The sequence below is a fragment of the Halichoerus grypus genome, chromosome 8 (genome assembly GCF_964656455.1).
Source record: "Halichoerus grypus chromosome 8, mHalGry1.hap1.1, whole genome shotgun sequence".
Lineage (NCBI taxonomy): Eukaryota > Metazoa > Chordata > Mammalia > Carnivora > Phocidae > Halichoerus > Halichoerus grypus.
The window spans coordinates 40,755,800-40,778,542 of NC_135719.1; the positions used below are offsets into that span (position 1 = coordinate 40,755,800).

The following is a 22,743-nucleotide window of genomic DNA, read 5'->3' on the forward strand; positions in this document are numbered from 1 at the left end:
CTAAGCTCTTAGACCGCCTTACCTGATCCTCTAATCTCCGAGCCTGTTTCTTTATCTGTAAAATGGGGGAATAATAGCATGTATCTCCAAGAGTTGTTTGGAGGGGTACATGAGATGACATCTAGTGTGTTGAGAATACGGCCTGGCCGATAGTGAGCACTCGGATCAGTACAATGTTAACTGTATTTACTTTCCTCTCCACCTCCTATGGCTTCCCCAGCCCGGGCTGCCACCGGTCACCTCCTGCCTGACCAGCTGCAGCCTCCCCACTGTCTCCACTCTGGACACTCCCAGCCCCAGGGCCAGACTCTAGCCAGAATTATTTTTCTAAAATGCAGATCTGACCACATCACTCCTTGGTCCTGAACACTTCAATCGCTCCTGGTCATCTTTGTACAAAGTTAAACTCATGGGATCTGCAGAGCCGGGTGGCGTCTGGGCCCTGCTTTCTCTCCAGCCTTGCTTGCTCCTGAAAGCCCCCCATTGGCACCTGAGGCCCAGCCGTGCCAGCCTATGGCACCCAGCACCTTTGCCCAGGCAGTGCCCTTCTGTTGTCAGAAGCACCTCATTCTCCGTCCCTGCCCGAACTCCAGGCATCTGAGAAGCCACCGAGAGCCTCCTGCTCCCCCCTCCTCGCCAGATTTCTGGGCATCAAGTTGAGCCTAAGTGGGATCCCCATTAGTCATGAGCTCCATGAGGGTAAGAACCCTGTCTTGCTTGTCTATGCCAAGCCAGCGGCCAGCACAGGGCAGAAGGATGACAGAAAAGAAAGGAGGGAACAAAAAAGCCACAGGCCGAGTGAGAGAACGGAAGGAAGGAACGGGGAGGACTCACAGGCCACCAGGCGGAAAGCCCTGGCTCCCTGGGCCTGCACGCCCGCGGGTCCCTGTCCGCTGGCCCCCACCCCTTCTCTCCCGATCCCACGGCCACGCACCGTTGCAGGGTTCTGAACCCCAGCCAATTGTCAAAATGCCCCGCCAGTGAAGTCAGGCTGGTAGCATGACATTGGCCACAGCGGGAGTACACCACGGATGTCAGCAAACTAAATCAGAGCTCCCTGCCACGCACCCCGGGTCTGGCCGTGACCGTCACTGGAGCGCAGCAGCGGCTTCCTCCCTGGGTGCTGGCTCCCACTGCAGGCACAGGCCCTGGGCTCCGGCGGGCGTCCAGCCACCGCTCCTGCCCCTGCGATCACTGCCACTCCTGCACCTGTCTTTGCCCCCTCAGCACGTGGATTCGGCCTGCAGGTAAACGTCCTTCCCTTTGGCATCAGACTTGCTCACGCCTCTGCCGCCTTCAAATCCCCTAACTCGTCCTCTTTCCTCTTCTCACAGCTCTTACAATCTCCCAAGACTGGCAGGCTTCCCGCAGAGCTCACCCCCCCTAGCCAGGCCTGGAATCTGCACCCCCGCGAACTCCGGTTTTGCTGAAGTCACCAACCCCAGTGGCAGGCTCCGGTCTTCTGGGAAGGAGGGACCTGCTGGCTTGTCTCTCGCCTCTGCCGCAGGGCAGTCTGCCACTTCCCTCTCTGTACCTTGCCTGGTCAGCCTCCTGTCCTTGGCCTTTGAACATGAAGAGCTCTCCCCAGCATGGTCCTGGGCCCTCTTCTCTTCTGCACGTCCTCCCAAAGTGACCTCTGCCTTGACCATGGCTTTCAATCCGAGCCACACACTGATCTCTCAGATTCCCCGCTCCAGCCTCTGGGTTCCAACAACTTACTCATCGCCTCTTGGCAGTTCAACGGCGCACCTAAGACTCAGCACGCTCTTAGTAGAACTCATGATGTGTGCTGAACAGGAGTCTCCTGGTGCCCCCCCGCCCCTCCCCACAGCCGTTCTGCTCCTCAGGGGTTGCGCTGGCTCCTCGCCCCCCTCACCTACATCATGAAGCCATTGGCAAGCTCACTCAGCTGCTTCTCCCATCCCTCTGGAGGCTGTCCACTCCCGCCATCCTCTCTTACACTGATCAGTCCTCCCTGTGCTCCCTGGAACTTCTCCAATAGCCTGGGTGATCGTTTCAAAAATACCTTCCTGCTCAGAACCTGTCACCGACTCCCCATGGCTCTCAGGGTGACAAAACCCAACCCTTGCTCCAGCCTTCTCTCTCCACCTCAAGGCTCCCTGCATAGCTTCACCATCTTTCCAGAGACCCCGGAACAAGCTGCCCTCCCTCCAGTCCCAGCATCTCTTCCTGGAATGCTGCTGCTCACCCCCACCTCCTGTTCACCCTTCTGATCTCAGCTTACATGCTGCCTCTTACAGGAAGCCCTCCCTGACCTATAGACAAGATCCGATTCTTATGTCATACATGTTTTTTCCATAGCACTTATCAGTTTGTGGTTGTCTGTGTGATTGTCCTCCCACCTGGAAACTCCACAAGGTCTGTTTTGCTCATTGCTGAGCCCCAGTCCTAGCACAAAGCAGCTATTCAATATATCTGCCGTTGAATGAATGGTCTGGTCTTGGAAAAACGAGGCTGGCGATGTACAGAGGGGATAGATCAGGGGAGACTGCTGATCTGGGCTGGGGAGGGGAGGGAGCAGACACCGGCAGCTGGGCTGCAGCGGGCCAAGGCGCGCACTAGACACATGGCAAAGTCGGAACTCCCTGGATTTCAGGTCCTACTGGCTGGGACCGGGTAAGAGCCGCAACGGGACAAGGGGACCCCCACCCCCGGTGCCTGTCTCAGTGAATGAAATGAGCCTCCCCCAATCTTTGCAGCTTCTGCCCTGACCACCAACCCTGGGCAACCTGAGTGAGGGGAGAAAATGCCACGGCTGGCCCTCATTCTCCACCTGTGGCCCCCAAGGTGGCGTGGGGAAGGCCCTCCACCTGTGTGTCCTCAGGCACGGGGCTGGGCACACGCTGGGATGCGGCCGTGCTGTTCCATCTTGTGTGAGCTGTGAGAACCACCAGCAGCTCAGAGCCTCCCCTTCCCTCACCCCCCGGGTCCGCACCTTCTCTGAGCCATGAGCCATTTATCTTGCCTCCAACCAGGGACCCCCGCTTCCATCTGGTCAGGCCCGGCTTCCTTCCCCATCCTTGGCTCCGGCCCTCCTTGTGCTGTCGGCTTGAGCACCAGGGCAGGGCGGGCAGCCGGGGCCCTCCCAAGCTCAGGACGCCTGGGCCCGGGCCACAGCAGGACGGTGGGGGGGGTAGGGGAGGGCTCCCCCACGGCAGACACAGGACACTCGCTCGTGCAGCGGACACAAAGCGGCGGCTACATCTCCCGGCCGTGCTCCCAGGGCAAGCACAGCCCCACTCACAGAGACAGGGGGATGGACAAGATGGCACAGGGACAGGGGGCCGGGCGGGACAGGCAGGCTGGGCGGAGGAAGCGCCGAGGCTGGGCAGCGGTGTCCTCATGTGGTTTATTACGATTCCATCTCACAAGGCAGGTGGGCGGGTGGCAGCGGCACACGAATGGACTCCAAGCCCCTGACAGACGTCTGCCTCGGGCGCATGCAAACAGTGCAACGTGGTCAAGCGCAAACACGGGGCGACCGAGGCAACACGGGACACGGAACACGGGAACAAGGCTGGGGTGATGGGTCCCTAGAGAGGGGCCTGGTCTCCCCAACCCCGGTGGGCAGGGCAGGAAAAATAAGATTCGTACTTCTTGTAAAATGCCCATTTGCTGGGTACTTTCTTTCTCCTTATCTTGAAAAATAATAAAAAATAAACACACGGGAAAAAATCTCAAAAAAGGAAAGGAATAAAACTCTAAGAAGGCGAGAGATGGGAGGCCAGGAGAAGCCTGACCACGGTAGGGGGCATCTGCCTCACGCTCCCCAGCCTCCTCCCTTCCTGGCCCTTCGGTGGGGCTCCCGAAGCCCCACGGGTGGGTCCATGAGAAAAGGTGCCAGGCCTAGGCAGGATCTCTGGGGGGCCAGAGGGGGCGCAGGCTGGGGCAGACGAAAGAGGCCCACGGGCCCGCTGGGCTCAGTTCAGCCTCGGGCCCAGCAAGTGGGGGCACCAGGTCCACAATCTCTCCAGGTTCAGTCCCCGCAGGCCCACGACCTGGGTGGGGGGGGTGCTGGGGGGGGCCCGGCGGTCACAGGTGCAGCTCGTGGGTTTTGATGTGCTCGAGCTGCTCCCGGAGCTGCAGGAAGGAGGGCCGCGCGGCGGCATCCAGGTGCCAGCAGTTCTTCATGACCTCGTAGACCGCAGGCGGGCAGCCGTCGGGGGCGTCCATCTTGTAGCCCTTCTCCACCCGAGGGACGACGTCCTTCAGGGGCTGTGGGCAGGTGGGTGGGGTCAGTCTGTGCAGGGCCTGACCCCCCTCCCTGGGGGCCCCGACTCAGTTTCAGGGATCCCCTTCAGACCCGGGCTTCAGAGACAGGTCCAGGAGGCACCTGGAAAGTCCCGAGGGCGGCTCTGTGGCTCAGAACGGAAGGCAGGGCCCAGAATGGCTCCCTCTCCTGCCCAGCCCTCCCTTGCTCCAAAAGCCTCACCATCAGCCCCAGCCATGCCCCGGCCCCAGCACCCGACTCACAATTCTTGGATAAGGCACTCGCCCAAAAGAGTAGATTTCCCAGAGGAGGATTCCGAAACTCCACACATCAGACTTGGTGGAGAATTTCTGCCATGTGGGTGGGGGAAACAGTGTCAGGTCCTGGGAGCTGGGGATTTGGCGGGGGTGGGGGGTGGGGAACCCAGAACCCCCACCCCCCACTCCTCAGGCTCTGGGGAGACACCCGTCCCACCTTCTCTCTCAGGGCCTCCGGGGCTGTCCACTTGACTGGCAGCTTGCCCGTGTCCTGGGTGCTGGAGGCCTCCTTGGTGAGGCCGAAGTCGCTGACCTTGGCCACGTTGTCCTCAGACACCAGCACGTTGCGGGCAGCCAGATCCCGGTGCACGAAGTTGTTGCCCTCCAGGTATTCCATGGCCTCACAGACATCTCTGGGAGAGAGCCAGCCACGCGTCTCCTCAGACGGGGCTCCCGCAGCCGGGCAGGGTCCCCCCCCCAGTGGGTGCTGCTTCACTCACAGTGAGAACTTGAGGAGACAGTCTCCGCCCAGCACCGACCGACCCCTCGACCGCAGATAGTCCACCAGGCTCCCCTGGGGCAGGACAGACAGACCAACCGGCCCCACAGGTCAGACTTGCCCTCCAGCCCTCTGGAATCCCGGGCTGGGGCTGGGTGAACACTTGAGGGAGATACGAGGAGAGGGGAGGAGCGGAGGAAGGGCCCGGACATCACTGCTGAATGAGTAGTAGGTTCTACGAGCTGGCCACTGCGCTCAGCAGTTTTCATGCATTCGCCCTTAAATCTCATAAATCTCTAAGGTAAACTCTGATACTATCTCCATTTCACAGATGTGGAAATCGAGGCCTGGCAAGGTACACAACTTGTCACAGGGAATAAATGACGAGTCAGGACAAAAGCTGAGCCCTGCCTGGTGACTTCAGAGTTCAGAGACAGGGGCCCGAGGGAGCAGTGAGGGGCTTGGGACATCTGGAAAGCCCGCGTGCTCGGCGCCAGGACGGGGGCGGGCCCTCGGGGCAGGTGCACACCTTGGCCATGTACTCAGTGACGATGTAGAGCCCGCCCTTCTCTTCCACGATCACGCCCAGAAGCTGTACCAGGTTGCTATGCCGAAGTTGCCTGGGGCCGGAGGGGGGTGATCAGAGCCTGCCAAGCCTCCCCATCTCCTCCCTGTCCCGGGGTGACCTCCGCACCCAGCGTCGGCCCCCAACTCACGTCATGACAGAGGCTTCAGCCAGGAAGGCCTGGGCAGTGGCGTCATTTTTAATGCACTTGACGGCGACTTTGTTCCCTCGGTAATCACCGAGCATCACGTCTGGGGGAGGAGGGCTGGAGGTTGTTCCGTGGACCCTCTGCAGGCCCTTGGCCCTCCCGGGGCTGCCACCCCCTCCCGCTCACCTCCAAACTCCCCCTTCCCAATGGTCTGCAGCAGCTTCAGGTCCTTCATGTTCAGTGCCCAGCCGCCTGGCGGGGGGAGGGGGTGTCAGTGAGGGGTGAAGCCAGAGCAGGGCGCACAGCACACACAACCTGGACCCCGTGTGTGGCGTTCCCTGGAGGTCCCCAGAGCCTCCGGGATGGGGGCAGTGCCAGGGAGCCTGGGTGGGAGGAGGCGGGTAGGCAAGTGAGGACAGGGAGCGGGGATGGCACTCACTGCGGAAGAACTCATCCTGGGCTGCCACTGTGCCCTCCATGACCTTCGGCTTGATGAGCCGCGTACAGAGCCCGTCTGCGTCCGAGGTGTAGTGCTGCGGAGGGCCGGGCAGGCGCTCAGGGCCGGCCCACCGAGCGCCCCCGGCCGCTCACATGCACTGCCGGCTCTAACCGCCAGAGGGCGGCGGAGGCCGAGCCCACCCAGCCGGGACTTGCTCTGGGTTGGGAGGGCTTCTCATTTCCCACCGGGGAAGGATTAGGGAGGCCCCAGACTCAGATCTGTGACCCACTTCCCAGTCACATCCAAGTGCTGGACAGATACCGGGCTGTTGCTACCACGCCGGGCCACGGGCCTCACCAGCATCCCGAGGCGGAGGCAAGCCCTGGCTCAGTCCAGACACCAGGCTCTGGCCAGATGTGCCCAGGACCCTCCCCAGCCACAGGAGGCATCTGCCGCTGGGGCTCCAGGAAGCCAGGTGTGGCTGGCGGAACTGGCTTCGGGAGTTGCAAGGCCACGTGGGCATATCCATGCAGGTGCGGGAGCCCGGGGGGACCCCAGCCGTCAGGGTACAGCTCATGAAGACATGCTTACATACACACACGTGGGCGTGAAGTTCTGAGGGCCTGGAGGGAAGCCTAGTTCTGGGATGAGCCAGACCCAGCTTCTAGTCCTGGCACCTCTAATGTACGGCTGTGTGATCTGAGGCAGGTCCCTTAACCGCTCTGAACCTGTCTCCTGGCCTGTGAAATGGGGACAGTGCCGCTCTCCCTGTGGTGGCACTGTGGGGGTCAGAGGTCAACCCTGGCACAGAGCAGGTGCTTCGTCAAGGCGGGTGGGTGGGAGGGGTGGGTGGACACGCAGGCTCCCAGAGGCCAGGAGAGGTGGGACTGTGCCGGAAGGCAGGCCTGGCTCACCTCTACCAGCTGCATAAGGTTCTCGAAGTACACCTCCTCGTCGATGCTGAGCTTGCTGGCATGGTACATGATGCGGTAGTGCTCGACCTTGCCATCACAGCTCACACACAGCGTGTAGTCCCCGGGGTAGTTGGTGCTCTCCCGCACCAGGAACAGGCCTGTCTCTGGTGGGCACAGAAGCCGCTCCGCCTGCTCCCGTGTGATCTTGCCATGGAACCAGCTGGGGGGAGGCCAGGCCAGGGCTCATGGCGGCTGGAGGGTACTAACCCCCACACGTCCGCCAGGCTCCACTTTCTGACTGGCACCTCGCCACGGCCCCCACCGGCTCAGCCAGCCATCGGAGGCCCTCATCTTCTGCTTCCCACCCTTCTTCCTTTGGTCCTCCCAGGCCCACCCCCCACCTTTGAGGTCTAGCACCCATGCCCTTCCCCTCATCTCGAAGAGCCTTCACACATTCCAACCCCTACTCTTGCCTCTGTTTTCCTGACTCCTCTAAGGGAACCAGGGCTTCCCGTCCTCCTTCCTCCCCGCACTGGAGACCCCGACTGCTCCTCAGCAGTACTCACGGCATGAGGCTGAGCTTGGTGCCGGCCTTCACGCCCTCCCGCTTCTGGACATAGTTGGCTGGGATGATGCCCTCACGGCCCACCTTGTTCTTGGCTTTGTACCAGTTTGGGTCCTGGGGAGAGGGCAGCCCAGACACACCTTCAGGCCCACCGTTGCCTGCAGGGGAGCCCGGACCCAGCAGGAAAGCCCAGAGGTGGGAGGGGGTAGGTGTGGCCATGTGAGGTCCCCGATTACCTTGGTGACCGCCACAATGGTGAGCACATCTCCTTTGCAGAAGGGAAGGTCCTGCTCGGCAGTGCCGTGGAAGTTGTACTTGGCAATGCATTCTGTACCGGATGGCCAGGCGGCCTGCAGGGCAGGTGACAGGTGGGCAGGTGGAGGCAGCCCGGAGCCCATCTCCACCGACCTGCCCACCCACTCTTGAAGTCAGAGCCTCTTGGCTGGCTTTTGTGAGCCAGGGTGAGATGCCCCCCACCCTTGCCCCGAGACCTCTGGGTGCCTTCCAGACGAGATTCCCCCACTGCCCCCAGATCTGTACTCCCATCTTGAAGGCCCTGGGTCTAACAGTGCACCCTAGAATTTGCCTTTGCTGAAAGTCAGGGTTGGGCCAAGGGGAGCAGATCGATATGAGCCCTTGTTCTCTCTCTTCCACTCAGCACCCCTCCACAGGTGGGGGGAATACTCAACAGCCTTAGACCCCCGCCCCCACGGTACCTGGATTGCTGACATCTTCTCAGAAGGTCTGGCGTCCCCGGGTCACAGGAAGGCCGCCGTGTCACTTGGTACCATGAGAGCTGCCGGGAGAAGGGGAAGACCAAGGAGGGGGTGAGGAGTTGGCTCCCCCCCAGTCACTGGGCTCCCATTCCTTCCCCGCAGCAATGTGAACAGGTACCATAGGCCTCCAGAGCTGGGACTCGGGCCAGGACCATCCACCCTCTCCATCCCAGCAGCCTGAGAGTGCTGGATAGGGGGGAGGCAGGAGCATGAAGGCTATGGACCCCCAGGGACAGAGGAGTCCCCAACCCTAGGCCCACGGGGGCCTTCCAGCCCGACCGAATGGCCAACAGAGGTAAAGGAAGCTCTGGGGTGAGCAGCACCAGTGCCACCTGCCCCCCCAGCCCCAGGCCCGGATGTTAGCTATGTGGTCTGTGGGGGGAGGGAGCCCAGGGCTCTGTGAACCTGGGGAAGGTGCAATGTGACTTGGGAAAGTCACTTTTCTCTGTGGGCCTCTGAGTTCCGCTGCCTATAAAAACGTGCCCGGGCAGTATGTCTACAGTCAAATGTGCGCCGACCTCAAGGCCCAGCCCTCCCACTTCTAGGCACACACCCAAGAGAAAACAGGGCAGGCGTCCGCTGACAGGCGCACGAGAGCACTCGCGCAGCACGATCTGTCGCCAACCTCACGTTGGGGACGGCTCAGATGCCCATCAAGAGTAAGCTGGCTAAACCGGGGTGACTTCACAGAGCTTCACTGCTCAGCAGCGAACATGAATAAACTGAATAACAAAACCACGGTGATGAATTTCCGAAATGGCATTAACTAAGAAGCCAGACAGAAGAGCACAGGCTGTGTAATCCCATTCACACTGTATAAAGTTCAAAATCTGGCCAAGTCCATGGTGCAGGATGGCAACTGCCCTTGGGAGGGGTCGGTGCCACCGGAAGGGGGCTGAGTTCTCTTTGAGGTACTTCACTGAGCTGCACCCTTATGACTGGGGCACTTTTTGGTGTGGAGGTTTACTTCAATAAAGTTGAGCCCCTCCAAAAACACCTCCAGCCAACCCCCACTGCCAGAGCAGCAAGCCACTCCAGCCTACACACCCAGCCTGGCGCCCCCTCGACCGCTGCTGCCTTCCTGAAGCCCAGAGCCCCCGAGCACGTGTCTCAGGAAGTCACGGGGCTGGGGCTACTGTTCTCTGTTGACAGAGAGGAGACTGAGGCAACTGAGGCTCAGACAGGCCGGGGACTTCTCCATGGTCGCAGGGTGTTAGGAGAAAACCTCCAGAGTCCTGTTCCCAGGCTCATCTGACAGGACGGACAAGGTCTAGGGCCAGGCAGCAATGCCACCTACCCCAGGCCGCACAGTGGGAGGCGACGCTTGAGTGCGTGTGCCCGGGCGTGTGAGGTGAGCAAGGACTACAGGGCTTCTGCGGGTCTCTTGGAGGAGGGAGCCCCAGAGCCGAGCCCTGAAGAGCGGGGAGCTTAGGGACAGGAGGCAAGTAGGAGAAGGTGGCCCGGGTTGGGGTGACAGCCGAGCAAGGGGGTCAGGTAGACAGGGCCGGCCAAGAGCAAAGGGCCCAGCTGCAAGCCCACTGGAGGCGGGTGGGAAGCATACCCTGACCACCCGAGCACCCTACCAGTCTGCTGGCGGGGGCTAGTTTGGAGGGGGGTCCGCCTGGCGTCAACCCTGCAGGTCAGCAGGGGCTTCAAACGCCAAACTGAGGAACCAGGGTCTGCTTCTGGGGGCCTCAGCAGGGAAGCGCGTGGCTGAGGACAGCAGAAGCCAGGGAGAACCGGCACCCCTGAGGTGCTCCAGGCCTCGCTCCTGCTTCTGGTCAGGCAGACCTGGCTCTGTTGAGTTTGCAACTCGGAAGAATGACTCAACCCTTCTGAGCCTCAGATCCCTCACCCTGAAAGGTGGGGACAGGCAGGCCCTGCACGCAGGCTGAGACCCCTGGACTAAGAAGATCTGGCGCAGGGCTTGGCATAAATCCCGTCTCTCTCCTCCAGACAAAAAGGCTTCCCTTCCTCCCAGGATACACAGTGCTTCTTGTCGCCAGAGGCCAGCCCGTAGATCTCTGCTGTCAGCACAGGGAGACTGGGGCCCAACAAGGCTGAGCACAGATGCTCACCGCCCCCCCCCCCCCCCCCCCCCCCGATCAAACACATTCACACGTCTGAGTTGGAGACAGGAACCACCTGCTGAGTTCTTGTGGTCCACAAACGGTGGTGAGCTGTGAGCTCTTCTTACCCCCATTTTATAGAAGCAGAAACTGAGGCTCACGAGGTTGAACAACTTGTGTGAAGTCATATAGCTAGTTAGGGTGATTGCCCAGAACCCGAATGAGGGTTCCACTGGGCTTGGCTGGGTCCCTGACCTTCAGGCCCTTCTGAACAGGGGCTCTGCTAGCTTTCCACATCCCCATGCCTCCCCCTCCCTCCCCAAACTCACCACCACTGCACCACCAGAGCAGGCATGGAGGCTGGGGCACTGTTAGTCACCCCACCCGCCGGCTGTCAGTTTGCAAACACACCCTTCCCCGCCTGCAGCTGCTGCCGCCACCTCCCCACAGACTTGATGATAATAATACAAATAATAACAGGCCCTGTCTTCTGAGCACTCATTCTGTGCCAGGCCCTGTCCTTGGCACGCTATGGCTCATCCAATCCTCTAACGACGGAGGCTATTCTTACCCCCATTTTATAGACGAGGACCCTGAGCAAGGTCAAAGAGGCAAGGTGGCCTTGCCTGAGGTTTACACCTCAAGTGAGCATCCCGTCCCACTCAGGTTGTCAGACGCCCGGGCTCCCCGCACCATGTCCCAGGAGCTGCCGTGGGCCGCAGAGAGTGCCGCGGAGGAGAGAAGCAAGCGGGGCCCAGAGGAGGCGCAAGCCCGGCTGCAGTGGTCACGGGGAGGGGGGCTTCCTCGAGGGGCTGCGCTCTGACAACCATAGATTCGGAAAGCAGGGGAAGGAGCTGACCCCTCCCCTTTCTTCTACTGGCTAAAATTTCAGGACCTGGTTTCTCCATCTGTACAATGGGTTGGCGATACCCCGCAGCAGCCAGGGCTGCTCTGGAGACTGGAGTGGGCACCTCCCGCACCAGGAGCAGGACCTGCCTTTGCATAGAAATGCTGAGCGTAAGCCGTGGGCTCTCTGACAGCCCCTCCCTGGTGAAGTCACGAGCCCCGGGTGGCTCAGCGGTCTCCCTCCTGCAGGCCAGGGGCCAACCCCTTCCAGGCCAGAGAGGAAGAGCCAGAACAGCTGGGAGGGGCTACTGTGAACCTAGGCCTCTAGTCCTGCCTGGGCCAGGCACACCTGGGTCCTTTTGGGGTTATGGGAGCCTGCTTTCAGGCCACTTTGGGGAGGCAGTGCGAGAACACTGTTCCTGTTTCTGGCTTTGCCACCAATTTGCTGTGTGTATGACCTTGGGAAAGTCACTTGACTTTTCTGGGACCCTTGCTGGCTCTCCAGCACCTCAGCCAGCCCTGTGTCCCACCTGCTGTTCCCACCTCCCTGCCTGGCGTTCCTTCTCCACTCCCTCCCTCTTCTCTACCCAAGCAACTTCCTTCCTCTCAACCTCCGGCGCACAGCTGAGGAATTGCTTCTGTTTCACGAGTGCCTACAAAATCCCTGTCTGTGGCAGCAAGAGATCGGGAAACGATCTTTATGTCCATCGATGAGGGACCAAGTAAATGAAGAGCCAGATACCCCTAAGAGGGAATGACAGTTCCAGCGGTGATGGAGCCTGAACAGACCTTTAGGTGCTGACACAGAGCACCCATATGACAGAGCAAGCAGAAACGGCAAAAAGCCAGCTCAAGTCGCTGAAGGAAAAGCTTCTGGGGGGAACGAAACAGTGACACGTCTTGCAGGGACCACCCCACAGATTAATCAGAAAGCAGCAGCAGCACCTGCACGATAGGTACACCGGGCAGATATCTTGTTAACCACGCGATCGGATTAAGCATCACCCACACTGAGTGCCTCCTGCTGGGACGCATGGAGGGGGGCACAGCGTCCTCGGGGTGCGATTCCCGCAGAGCCTGTCAACCTGACTCAAATCAGGAGGATGCGATCAGGCACAGCCTTGACAACTGGCCCGGACTCCCGAAGTTAATGTCATAAAAGACAAAACAAATGGGATGCCTGGGTGGCTTAGTTGGTTAAGCGTCTGCCTTCAGCTCAGGTCGTGATCCCAGGATCCGGGGATCAAGCCCCGCGTCGGGCTCCTTGCTCAGCAGAGAGCCTGCTTCTCTCTCTCCCTCTGCCTGCCGCTCCCCACTGCTTGTGTGCTCTCTCTGTCAAATAAGTAAATAAAGTCTTTAAAAAAAAAAAGACAAAACAAATGAACAGAGGCTGGGGAATATTCTCGATTAAACAGGACACTAGAGACACAGGACACATTAACAAAATGGCATTTACACAAGGTGAGGAGGTGTTAACCAACCTTACTGCGGTAACTGTTTAGCAACACACATACATGAAGTCACCACGCCATACACCTTAAACTCACACAACGTTATGTCAATTACATCTCCATAAAGCTGGAAAAAAGGGAGAAAGTAACATGACAACAAGATTCAATGAGTGATCCTGAACTGGATTCTGGCTCAGGGGAAAAAAATAGTAGGTATAAAAATCATTTGATGACAGCTGGGAAAATGGAAATGTTAGGTAATATTAGGGAATTTTAACATCAATTTTCTTAAGTGTGATCATGGTACTGTGATTATGTAAGAGGTGCATGCTGAAGTACTGAGAAATGAAAGATATGATGCCTGTAACCAACACTCAAAAAACCAGCAACAAACCCCACATATACACGTCTAGGTATACAAAAGAGGTAAATCAAATGCACCCAAATGTTAAGACCTGGTGAATCTGGGTAAAGGATATATGGGTATTCATTATACTATTATTTTAGCTTTTTATGATAATTTTTATTATTTTTAAAAATTTTATTTATTTATTTCAGAGAGAGTGAGAGCCACACGAGTGGGGGTAGGGAGAGGGACAAGCAGATTCCCCGCCAAGTGCAGAGCCAGAAGCGGGGCTCGATCTCACAGCCCCGAGATCACAACCTGAGTGGAAATCAAGAGTCCCAACGCTCAACCAACTGGGCCACTCAGGCGCCCCTATTATTATTATTATTTTTTTAAGTAATCTCTACACCCAACGTGGGGCTCAAACTCACGACCCCAAGATCAAGAGTCCCACGCTCCACCCACAGTGCAGGCCAGGCGCCTTATTTCAGCTTTTCAGTAGGTTTGAAAAACTCCAAATAGGAGGCTATGAAAAAAGACAAGGTGCAGGACCTCATCCATGGCATGTTACAAGTTGTGTTTTTCAGGGGACATACAAGTCATCCCTAAACTCAGATACGCAGAGATTATCTTTGAAAGACAGAGGAAACTGGCAACACGAGTCGTCTCTGGGATGGGAAGGGGGGGGGGGGGAGTCAAGTTTAAGAGAAAATTACTTTCCACTGTGTATTTGCTATTTTGTCCTTTTGGATTTTTTTTTTTTTTTTTGAAAACCGCATGTATCTATTACTAACATCCCCCTAAAAATAAGATTGAAAATAAATCACTTTTTGACCCCCTCCACCGCCAGGAGCCTTCCTTGGTTCCCCAGCTGTGCCGGCCGGGCTCCAGGACCTCCACAGCATCTCTCACACACCCCACGCTCCAGCGAGAACCTCACTGATCCTGGCCTGGGAGCTCTGTGGGGGGAAGGCGGGGAGCTGACTCATGTCCCCAGCAGGGGCTGAGCCCAGAGTGGCTGCTCAGTAAAGGAGCCGAATGAATGAATGAAGCAACAAAGGAAAGGAGGAAGCTAGGTTGGCTGCGCCACACCAAGGTCCCCTAACTGACGGGACTGTATTTAACCCCCAAGGGACAGCAGTGGTCAGCACACCCGCCGAGGACAGGGGACATGCGGCTTTGGAACTCTGTGAAGTCAGCGCTTCGCTCGGACTTCCTGCCCCAAACCCTGCTCCCAGCAGTCCTTGTGCTGGGGTCCCGGGAACAGGCTGGGCTTTGTGCCCAAGCACTGAGGTCAGTGGCTGCGGCCTCAGGCAGGCCTTTCTTGGTAGCCTGCGCTGGCAGGGAGGGGGGAAGAAAGGAGAACTGGGAGCACAAAAACTCCCGGGCTGCCCTTTCCCTGCCCTGGGGGCAGCTGTAGACGCGCCCCCCCCCCCCCCCCCCGGCCTAGCATGTGCCGAAGGCCAGGGCAGGTCAAGGGGCTCCTGCCCTGCCCCCCTCACCAAAACTCCACTGCCCAATGGGGCGTGGGAGCCTTCAGTAACTGTTTACACCCAGCTAAAAATACCCACTGAAAAGGGAAGTGCACAAGAGACCTGGGGAAACTCGGGGCCGTGGCCCCCAGAGACTTTGGTTCTGCCACAGGACCCAGCTGGAGCGTCTGGGGGGCAGGGGCAGCTGCCGGAGCAACAGGAAGGTTCACCCTGCCTTCTCATTCTTCGAGCCAGGGTTCCTGGAGCCTCCCTGTGCGCCCAGCCCCATGCTCGGCGAGCCAGGATGGATAGGAGGAAAGGACCCATGAGACCCCAAGGGGCTCTAAGAACCCCACTCATGTCTCCCCTCTGGGCCCCGCCCAAGGCCACCGCCAAAATGCGGCCCTGCTTCTGTCCTCCTGGCTACCAGATAGTCAATCATGGCCAGGGGTGCTCGGTGCCCCCACAGACAAGAGAGACAAGGGCAACCCTGGAAAGTTTCCAGGAAGAAGGGGAGGGGAGCTGGAACCCGGAGGATTTCAGTGGAAGCAATTGGGAGTAGGGGTGTGCTAGACCAGGCCAGGATTAAGCTTCCAAAACTGGTATGGAAGAGTTAATTAAGGCAGAAGGTGGCTCAGGGTGGGGATCCACAGAGGCTCTGAAGCAGCCCGGAAGTTCTGACAGGTCACAGGACAGATAACAGGCAAAATTGAGCTTCCGATATAGGCACGCCCCTCGGAAAGGGCAGTGCGCGCACCTGAGGAGGGCGGGGCGGCCAGCAGTTGGGCTGGTTTGGCAGCAGTATGATCGGCCCCACCTCTGGTTCTGCAAAGGACACTCAGGCTGAGGGCACCGCGGTGCCCCTGGCCACACACCAGGCTGTGGGGCTGGAGGGTGCCTGCTGACCCTGGCAGGCGGCCCAGAGCCCTCAGCATACCCACCGCACACACGTCTCAGGGTCAGGCACTGCAGAATTGGGCACAAGACCCTCCGAGATGCCTACACGTCTCTGGGGATCAAGGAAGGGCTGGAAGATTGGCCCCACTTTGGCTCCAGTGTGTGCTGCCTGACCCCCCTCCCCACTCACCCTAGGCCTCCCTCAGTCTTCAGCACCCCTGCCCTAAGGGTAGGGGTGAGTTAATAGCTAAAAAATGTTTAATACGAAATTATAGCAACTCACTGCCTTTTTCCTGCCCCCAGTGGCTCTTGGGACGGGAAATCCCATCTAGTGGTTTGGGAGAGGTAGGGGCTGGAGTTAGAAAAGGCTAATGGGAAGCCGCCTCCCCCAGGCACCACTGCGGCTTGAGGCTGACACTCCTGGCCCAGAAAGGTTTCTAATTACCGCTCACGAGCCTAATTACCTACATGCACTGGGCAGCAGGGACTTGGGGCTTCCCCAGGGCCCTAACACAGGCCTCTGTCCCCCTGCCCCCCAGCACGGGCTGCAGGCTTTGCATGGTTATTTGCCTACACTTACATACAGCTTCTCAGCACTGACCTCCAACGATGACTTAAAAATCATGAGTGTCCTTGTCCTTCATCCCGAAGTCTCCTATGCACATTACAGGTGGGGGGACTGAGGCCCAGAGGCCCATGAACTGCCTAGAACTTTGGCCCCCAGATTCTTGGTCTCCCCATCTCAGAACTGGGGCCCATAGAACACACAGCTCAAAAGGTAAAGCTATGGGGGCCCAACACAAAGGACTTACGGTCTTGCTACCCACCTGAGGGACAAGAAGGTTATCAACACCCTCCCCTAGTAGGATGGGTAATGAAAATGAAATGAAATGGGCACAAGACCATGGGAAGGAAAGCATGGGAATGACAGCCCACTGACCCAAACCTGTGTTAGTTACTTAATCCTCAAAAACCCCTGTGAGGTTTTACTGTTGATCTCTGTTTGACAGAGGAGGAACCAGGCTTACCCAGCTTCCAAGGGGGTAGAGCAGGGATTTGAACTCAGATCTGTCTAAACTTGGTCAGGAGAAAAACCCCCAGCCTCTCCTTGGGCAGGACGGATGACACTCCGAAAACAGGCAGGTAGGTGAGAGCAGGCAGCTGAAGGGAGGTCTGCCTAGAGCCTGGCCCTCCTGCTCTGGGAAGCAGAGGTTACACTCGTGTACCCACTCCTTGCTCGTCTGCCATATTCTGCTTTGCACGAAGAGGCCAAGAGTTTGTCCATGGCCATCTAGCAACTACAGAAGCCAGCAACCACAGGGAAGGCAGAAACTCCAAGCAAGGAGCTCAAACGCTTCTTGGTTTTCATGGCCTTTCCCCTCCAGGAAGTCCTCCTGGCTGCTCCAGCCTACGCAGATCCCCCAGCTTCTGAGCTCCCACCAGCCCTGCCAGGAAGTCGAACCACAGGCCTCCCCTGACTCCTCTCTGAGTCTGGTCTCTGCTGCCCGGCAGAGGAGCTCTTGGGCTTCCTTCTCCCTTCTCCCCTTCAGTCTCCCTGCGGCAGGGACGGCACAGGACGCCGGCACAGGTCCCCAGGGCCAGCAGAAACTGGGTGCGGGGCTGGGCAAGGCTGAGAAGCAGCAGGCAGGGTGGGCAGGTGTCAGATGACACCCAGATTTTCACCCAGCTACAGGGCTTCCAACTGTGCGGAGAGCAGCACGGGGCGGGGGGGGGGGGGGCGGGTGCCTCTCTTCTGCTTGTTCCTGCAGCTCTGGGCCCTGATCACGGAAGGGGCGGGGGTGGGGGGGGCAGGGGGACGGAGGGAAGCTGTGGTTGGAGGCCCAGCACCGCCGGGGCGTGCATAGCTAGTGTGTGATGAGAAGCTCCTCTCATCGCAGTACCTCAAAACCAGGAAGAGAAACTGAGCAGGCAGAAAGGACGAGCTGGGCTGTGTGGGGCCCTCAGGTCCCTGGACGCCTGCCAAGGGGAGCTCTTAGACAGTGGCTGGACAAAACACTTCCCCATTCCGGGCCTCCGCCTCCCCAGGGCAAAAATGGGATTCTCTCCCTGGGGTGGCCAGTCTGCCCCACTGGTGATGGATAAAAGAGATGCCCCCCATTGGTGGAGGACTCCCGATCCCCCAGTGGGGTTTGGCCTCTCCCAGGAAGCCCCCGGGGGTTTGGCCCCCAAAACTAGCCTCGCCCTGCTCGCTTCTCCCCTCAGCCACGCAGGGAGCACACTAGCTCTTCCTTCACCAGCTCTTTATTTTTAGGTCTGAATTTGACTTTAATCATTACTTAGCGGATTCTATTTCCAGCCCTCGAATGAAGGGACCCACAGGAGAGGGAGGGAGGGAAGGAGGCAGTGCTCCCTGCCCGGCGTGGGGGGCAGCCTGCTCCTCCACCCATCCTGTCCCCAACCAAGGCGGGGGGACCGAGAAACACCCAAAGGGCTTGCCCCAGCCAGGCCAGCATCTTGGAGGGGACCCCACCCTGTGACCTCATCCCAGCCCAAGCTGTGGGACAGGAGGGCAGTTGTAATGCCCACTTCCCCTGCGCCAAGACCAGGGAAGAGGGAGACACTCCACAGGCGAACATCTAGCAGCTAGAATCTGAGGTCCTGTGCCTGAGGGATCTCTGCACCGAATGGGCCCCCTGGGGGAGGACCTCCGGCCTAGGTTAGTCCTGGGCTACCCTAGGGTCATCTGGGGCTATGGTCTCTCAGGCCCCAGGAGTGCTAAGTTGAGACTGCTTTCCTCCTACTGCCCGCGGCGTGGCCCCAGGAGGGCACTCCCAGTTACTCTGGCCTCCACAGAAGCAGAACGAGAGGAAGAAAGGGGGTGTCACAGCAGTATGCACTCAGGTCAGACCCACGTACCCCCTGCCGAAGAGGAGCCCGCTACACACAAGACCTCCCCAGTGATTTGTGGACCGCTATGCTCCCTTTCCAACTGCTAGGCCAGAAACCCTCCCCCCACCACCCCCCACACCACTGGGAGAGGGTAGGGCGATGAGGCTGGCATGCCATCCCTGGGTTGGGGCTCAGGATGCCTGGGCTCTTTGCCCAAGTCGTGGTTTTCCCAGGGAAAGTAGGCCTCTGGCTCCACTAGGGAAATTTGGGGTGGCCTAGGAAGTAGCTGAAGCTGGCCTGGGGCAGGAGGCAGCCAGGCTCTCAGAGGAGAGGCCTTTTCCAGTCAGCTCTGGTGCCTGGAGACCAAAGGGGAATGGGGAGGGTCAGGTTCGTGTCCTGGAGCAGCCAATCACATGGTGATGGGGAGGGGAGAAGGCGAGGAGGTGGGACAGGGCACTGGCCAGCGTAGGGCTCCACGGGCCAAGACCAGCCCTCTGCTGGGTGAGCCACCAGCCAACCCTGGCCCAGGCATGGTCCCCACACAACGAGGCGGCCCGCCGTGGGTGCTCGGTGAACAACACCAACCTCTCCTCACAAAGTGCTTACTGAAGGCTAGGGGCGGTGCCAGGTACTTTCTAGTACCTTGGTTAGTTAGTTCGGATTCTTCTCATATTCCCCTCTGGCCCAGGAATGGCCATCCCGTGGTGTACATAAAGGAACCCCATCTCGGAGGTGACCAGCCTGAATGGCGTGGCTGGGCCTGGAACCACATGGGCTGGGTGCCAAGCTGCCCACTCTTTGCCATACACCAGGCTGCTCTGGGGGCCTGTGGTCCCACCCGCTGTCACGGTGACAGGTGAAACAGCGAGCCTATTAGTCAGGGGGCTTGGGGGAGCCTGCTGCAGCCGAGCGGTTTGGAATAGGGCGCAGCTTCTCAGAGGCGAAGTTCCCCGGGCAGAGTTCCACCTTGTGTGGGCAACACGAGAAAATGCTCAGAGACAGAGAACTGAAAGGAAAAAAGGTGTCATGGTGCGCATATTCAAATGACAACAGCAAGGAAGGAAACAAAAATCAGGAAAAGACAGGGAGGGAACTCCAAAATGAGAAGAGTAGCTCCTCTGATGAACAAACTGTGATTCTTGTGTCGTTTTCTACGTTTCCTGTAGCGCTATGTTGTTACTTTCTGCATTAAGAAAGTAACACGCACATAGTTTTCTCCTGAGCTCAGATTTGCTTCCGTGGGACCTGACTGCCCCCCAGATCCGGCCCTGACATCTGGGACATCTTCCACGGGACAGCCTTTCTGATACGGAAGAGCCCGTCAGGCACGTGCGGGGCTCTCCCTACCTTCTCCTTCCTGGACCAAGCACCTCTTTCTCTGGGGACTATGTGTCAAGGCTTCAAAATGCCTCAAAAGATAGAGCCCGGAACTGGACCCAGGCCGTTCTGCCCGCTGAGGCCTCCTGGCAGCTTGCTCGGGCATCTGCATCACACACTGTGAATCCTGGGCCTCAGCCCCTGCCTGTACTCTGGGCTGCTCCATGGTGGCTCAGCCTCTCGGGGCCAGGTGCCCCTGGCAGCAGCCCTGGAGACGATCATCTGGTCCTTCCTTGCCCCTGACCCAACGCAGAGAGAAGAGCTGCCACTTCTGAGAGGCAGGAAGGCACCAAGCTCACCAGATAAAAAACGCACCTCTGCACCTGTGCTAGCCTAAAGCCAGCCCCTTTCCTACAAAGGCCTTGGGACCCTGGGGTCGCACCCATACAGCTCACAGTCAGTATAAAAGCGTCCAACCTTCAGGCCTCAGCCCCAGGCCTCCAGGCTGGAAAGGAAGTTAGGGCCGGGTGTGGGGAGCCTCATAGACCCACCACATCTGGGTCCCCTCCACAATGCATGTCGGGGTAACTGGAAAAAAACCTCTACATCAAGGGCAGAGTCCTGAGCAGGACAAAACTACCAGCGGCCCCAAGGGGGCCCAGACATAGCTCAACATCCTCCAGGGATCCGCCCACCCTCCAGGGAGCACGAGGATCCTGCCACACTCCCAACCTCCCTCCTGCTGCCTCTGCCCCGTTCCTATGAGGGTCCCACCACGAAAGACACTGGAACCACCAAAGGGTGGGGAGCTTGGAACAGGCGCCCTATGTGCGCCCACTCTGACCACGCTCCTATGCCAAGGCTGTGGAAACAGGGCTCTCACCTTCCCCATGTGGATCCCATCCATGTTCTGAACCCGGCTGCTCCAGTGCTGGCTGGGCCAGACGTGTGGGAGGCCTGGGGCGGGACTGACTACCAGGCTGTTTCAACTCAGCACCAGGGCCCCACCACACAAGGCGCCCCCTCCCACCACATCCCCTATCGGTGGGACCCACCTCAGGTACCAAGGGGAAATCCCACGGGCAGTACCAGGGCTGCCTGAGCCCAGACCCAGGCAGAGCTGGGGCCGGAAGCCCTCTGTAGGGAAGCACGTGCTCACCCCACAAGGTCCCTTGGGTCAGGCTGGGGGCCTGGGTCCTCGGTGGGTGAAGGTACCTGCCTGGTTTCCCTCCACCCACAGCAGTGCAGCTCGGCGGAGCACAGGAGGAAAGGACAGACAGCCTGACTCGGCCAGAGACCTGGGGTAGCAACTCCCCCCTCTGAGCCTCAGTACACTGGTCCTCAAAATGGGAGGGGAGGTGAACCCCTAGTTAAGCTCCAAGGATCTGGTGGCTGGACACGCCTCTTCCTGACACCTGGCCTGGGCCCTGAGGAGTCTGGGAGAATGAAATGACCAGGCTGCCAGGAGATGGGGGCATGGTCCTAATGCCCAGTGTCCCATCCACCCACATAGAGGCCCTGCCCTGTTTCCCCACCCAAGGGTCACAGGTCCCTTGGCTTAGGCTTGCTCTTCTGGGAGGCCAACAGGCTCAACCTCTAGCAAGCTCAAGGGAGGTGGCTGGGCCCTGGGCTTCCTAAGAAGAGCCAGCTGGCTCCTCGGTGGGGGAATGAGGGAGGGTTCAGAACAGGGCAGGCCAGGGACCTGCAGGGAGGGCCTGGGGAGGCAGGGAACGGCCAAGTGTCCATTCTCTAGAGCCCTGGCCTATGCTGCCCCCCTCCCTCCAGGCTCCAGCCAGCCCCAACCCCGGGGGTGGGGGGGCAAGGAGGGGACAGACTCGGAGTGGCCTGAGACAAGTCCGCGGGGCTCACAGGGCAGCACCTCCCTGGTGAGGTCCCCTCCCAGTCGGGCTGACAGTGACTCCCGGGAGAATTCGAACCGGGAAGGAGGGGGGTAAGGGACGTGGGGGATGGGGAGTGGACGTGACCGCAGCTGCAACGGAAGCAACAGAAGCGGGACGAGCGACCTCCAACCTCACCCCCTCGGGAAGCATTCGGACGCCCACCTCCTCCAGGCCCTCCAGGCACTCACCTCTCTCGGGGCACTGCGGTCCGGGCCACCTCGCTGCGGGCAGCATCAGCGGCCTGCGGGACGGTCCATGCGGCCAGGGGGGAGGGGAGGGGCGCAGGGGTCCCCGGGGGGTACGGTACAAAGAGGTATTGGTGCGAAAAGAGGGGGAGGAGGGACGGCCAGACAGAGGCAGGGGGATGGCCGCGCGGCCCGGGTCGGGGAGGGAAGAAAGGCGGGGGAAGGGGGGCGGGAGGGAGTCGGGGGGAGGAAACAATGTAGCCGGCGCAGCCCCGGCAGAGTTCCGCTTCCGAACGCCGCCACCGAGGTTCGAGTTTGGAACGTCGCGCCGGCCGCCGGGGTCTGCCCCGGACTCTGGATCGGGGGCCGCGGAGGCTCCCCGCGCTCCACGCCCCGGAGGCTCTGGCGGCCACAGGCTGGCTGGGGCGGGAGGGACGGCTGGCCGGGGGCCGGCCCCGACGGCGGCGCGGCCGGGCGGTCGCCCCGCTCGGACCCCACCCCGGCAGGCCCCCCGGGCAGGGTGCGGGGTGGGGCGGGAGCGGGAGGGCGGCGGTGGTGGCGGCGGCGGCGGCCGAGCTCGGCTTGCCCGGGGCTCCGCTGGGAGGAAGCTCGCAGGCCTGGCGAGAGGAAGCGCGGCCCGGATCCTCCGCCCGCGGCAGCGCGCCTGCGCGAGGGGGCCTGCCCGGCGCGCGGCGGGGCGTGGGCCGGAGGAGTGGCGCCCCCTGCCGGGCGCCGGGGGCACTGCGGGGGGTGTGTCCGCGCCCACGCCCTGCCCCCACCTGCCGGCCCGCGCTGAAGGCTCCCGAAGGTCCCTCCGGGAGGGCCGACCTGGCCGCCGTGGGGCGACCTCCGAGCCTTCTCTGGGCTCCGGTCCCCGATGTAGAAGCGATTGAGGCCGGACCTGGGCCTCTCTCCTCGGATCTGTAGTGAAGAGTAGGCCTCATTCGCAGCTACTAGTAAGCATTCATTCACTCCTTCATTCAAACGATTCCTGGCTCTGACAACGTGACAACGT

At 59.9% G+C, this 22,743-nt stretch overlaps 1 protein-coding gene across 2 annotated transcripts; it reads right to left on the reverse strand.

The window, feature by feature from the left end:
• Positions 1-3,351: 3,351 nt before the first annotated feature.
• Positions 3,352-22,318, reverse strand: CSK (C-terminal Src kinase). 2 transcript variants are annotated; one of them, XM_036104859.2, is made up of 13 exons: positions 21,732-22,318; positions 8,335-8,414; positions 7,855-7,968; positions 7,620-7,732; positions 7,054-7,273; positions 6,140-6,233; positions 5,887-5,952; positions 5,704-5,803; positions 5,517-5,607; positions 4,989-5,062; positions 4,706-4,901; positions 4,495-4,581; positions 3,352-4,236 (listed from the first exon to the last, which is right to left on the reverse strand). In XM_036104859.2, the coding sequence occupies exons 2-13, from the start codon at positions 8,347-8,349 to the stop codon at positions 4,054-4,056; spliced, it is 1,353 nt and encodes a 450-aa protein (XP_035960752.1). In that variant the 5' UTR covers positions 8,350-8,414; positions 21,732-22,318; the 3' UTR covers positions 3,352-4,053. The 2 variants fall into 2 exon arrangements, with proteins under 2 accessions (XP_035960752.1, XP_077935209.1); XM_078079083.1 differs by lacking the exon at positions 21,732-22,318 and adding an exon at positions 20,526-20,578.
• Between the last annotated feature and the right edge of the window lie 425 nt (positions 22,319-22,743).

Bases quoted from the DNA above. Each gene is read 5' to 3' on its own strand.
- CSK (XM_036104859.2), bottom strand. The intron at 5,953-6,139 runs GTGAGTGCCATC...TCCCCCCGCCAG, and splicing joins CCAGGATGAGTTCTTCCGCA to GCGGCTGGGCACTGAACATG. The intron at 4,237-4,494 runs GTGAGTCGGGTG...ACCTGCCCACAG, and splicing joins GAGTGCCTTATCCAAGAATT to CCCCTGAAGGACGTCGTCCC.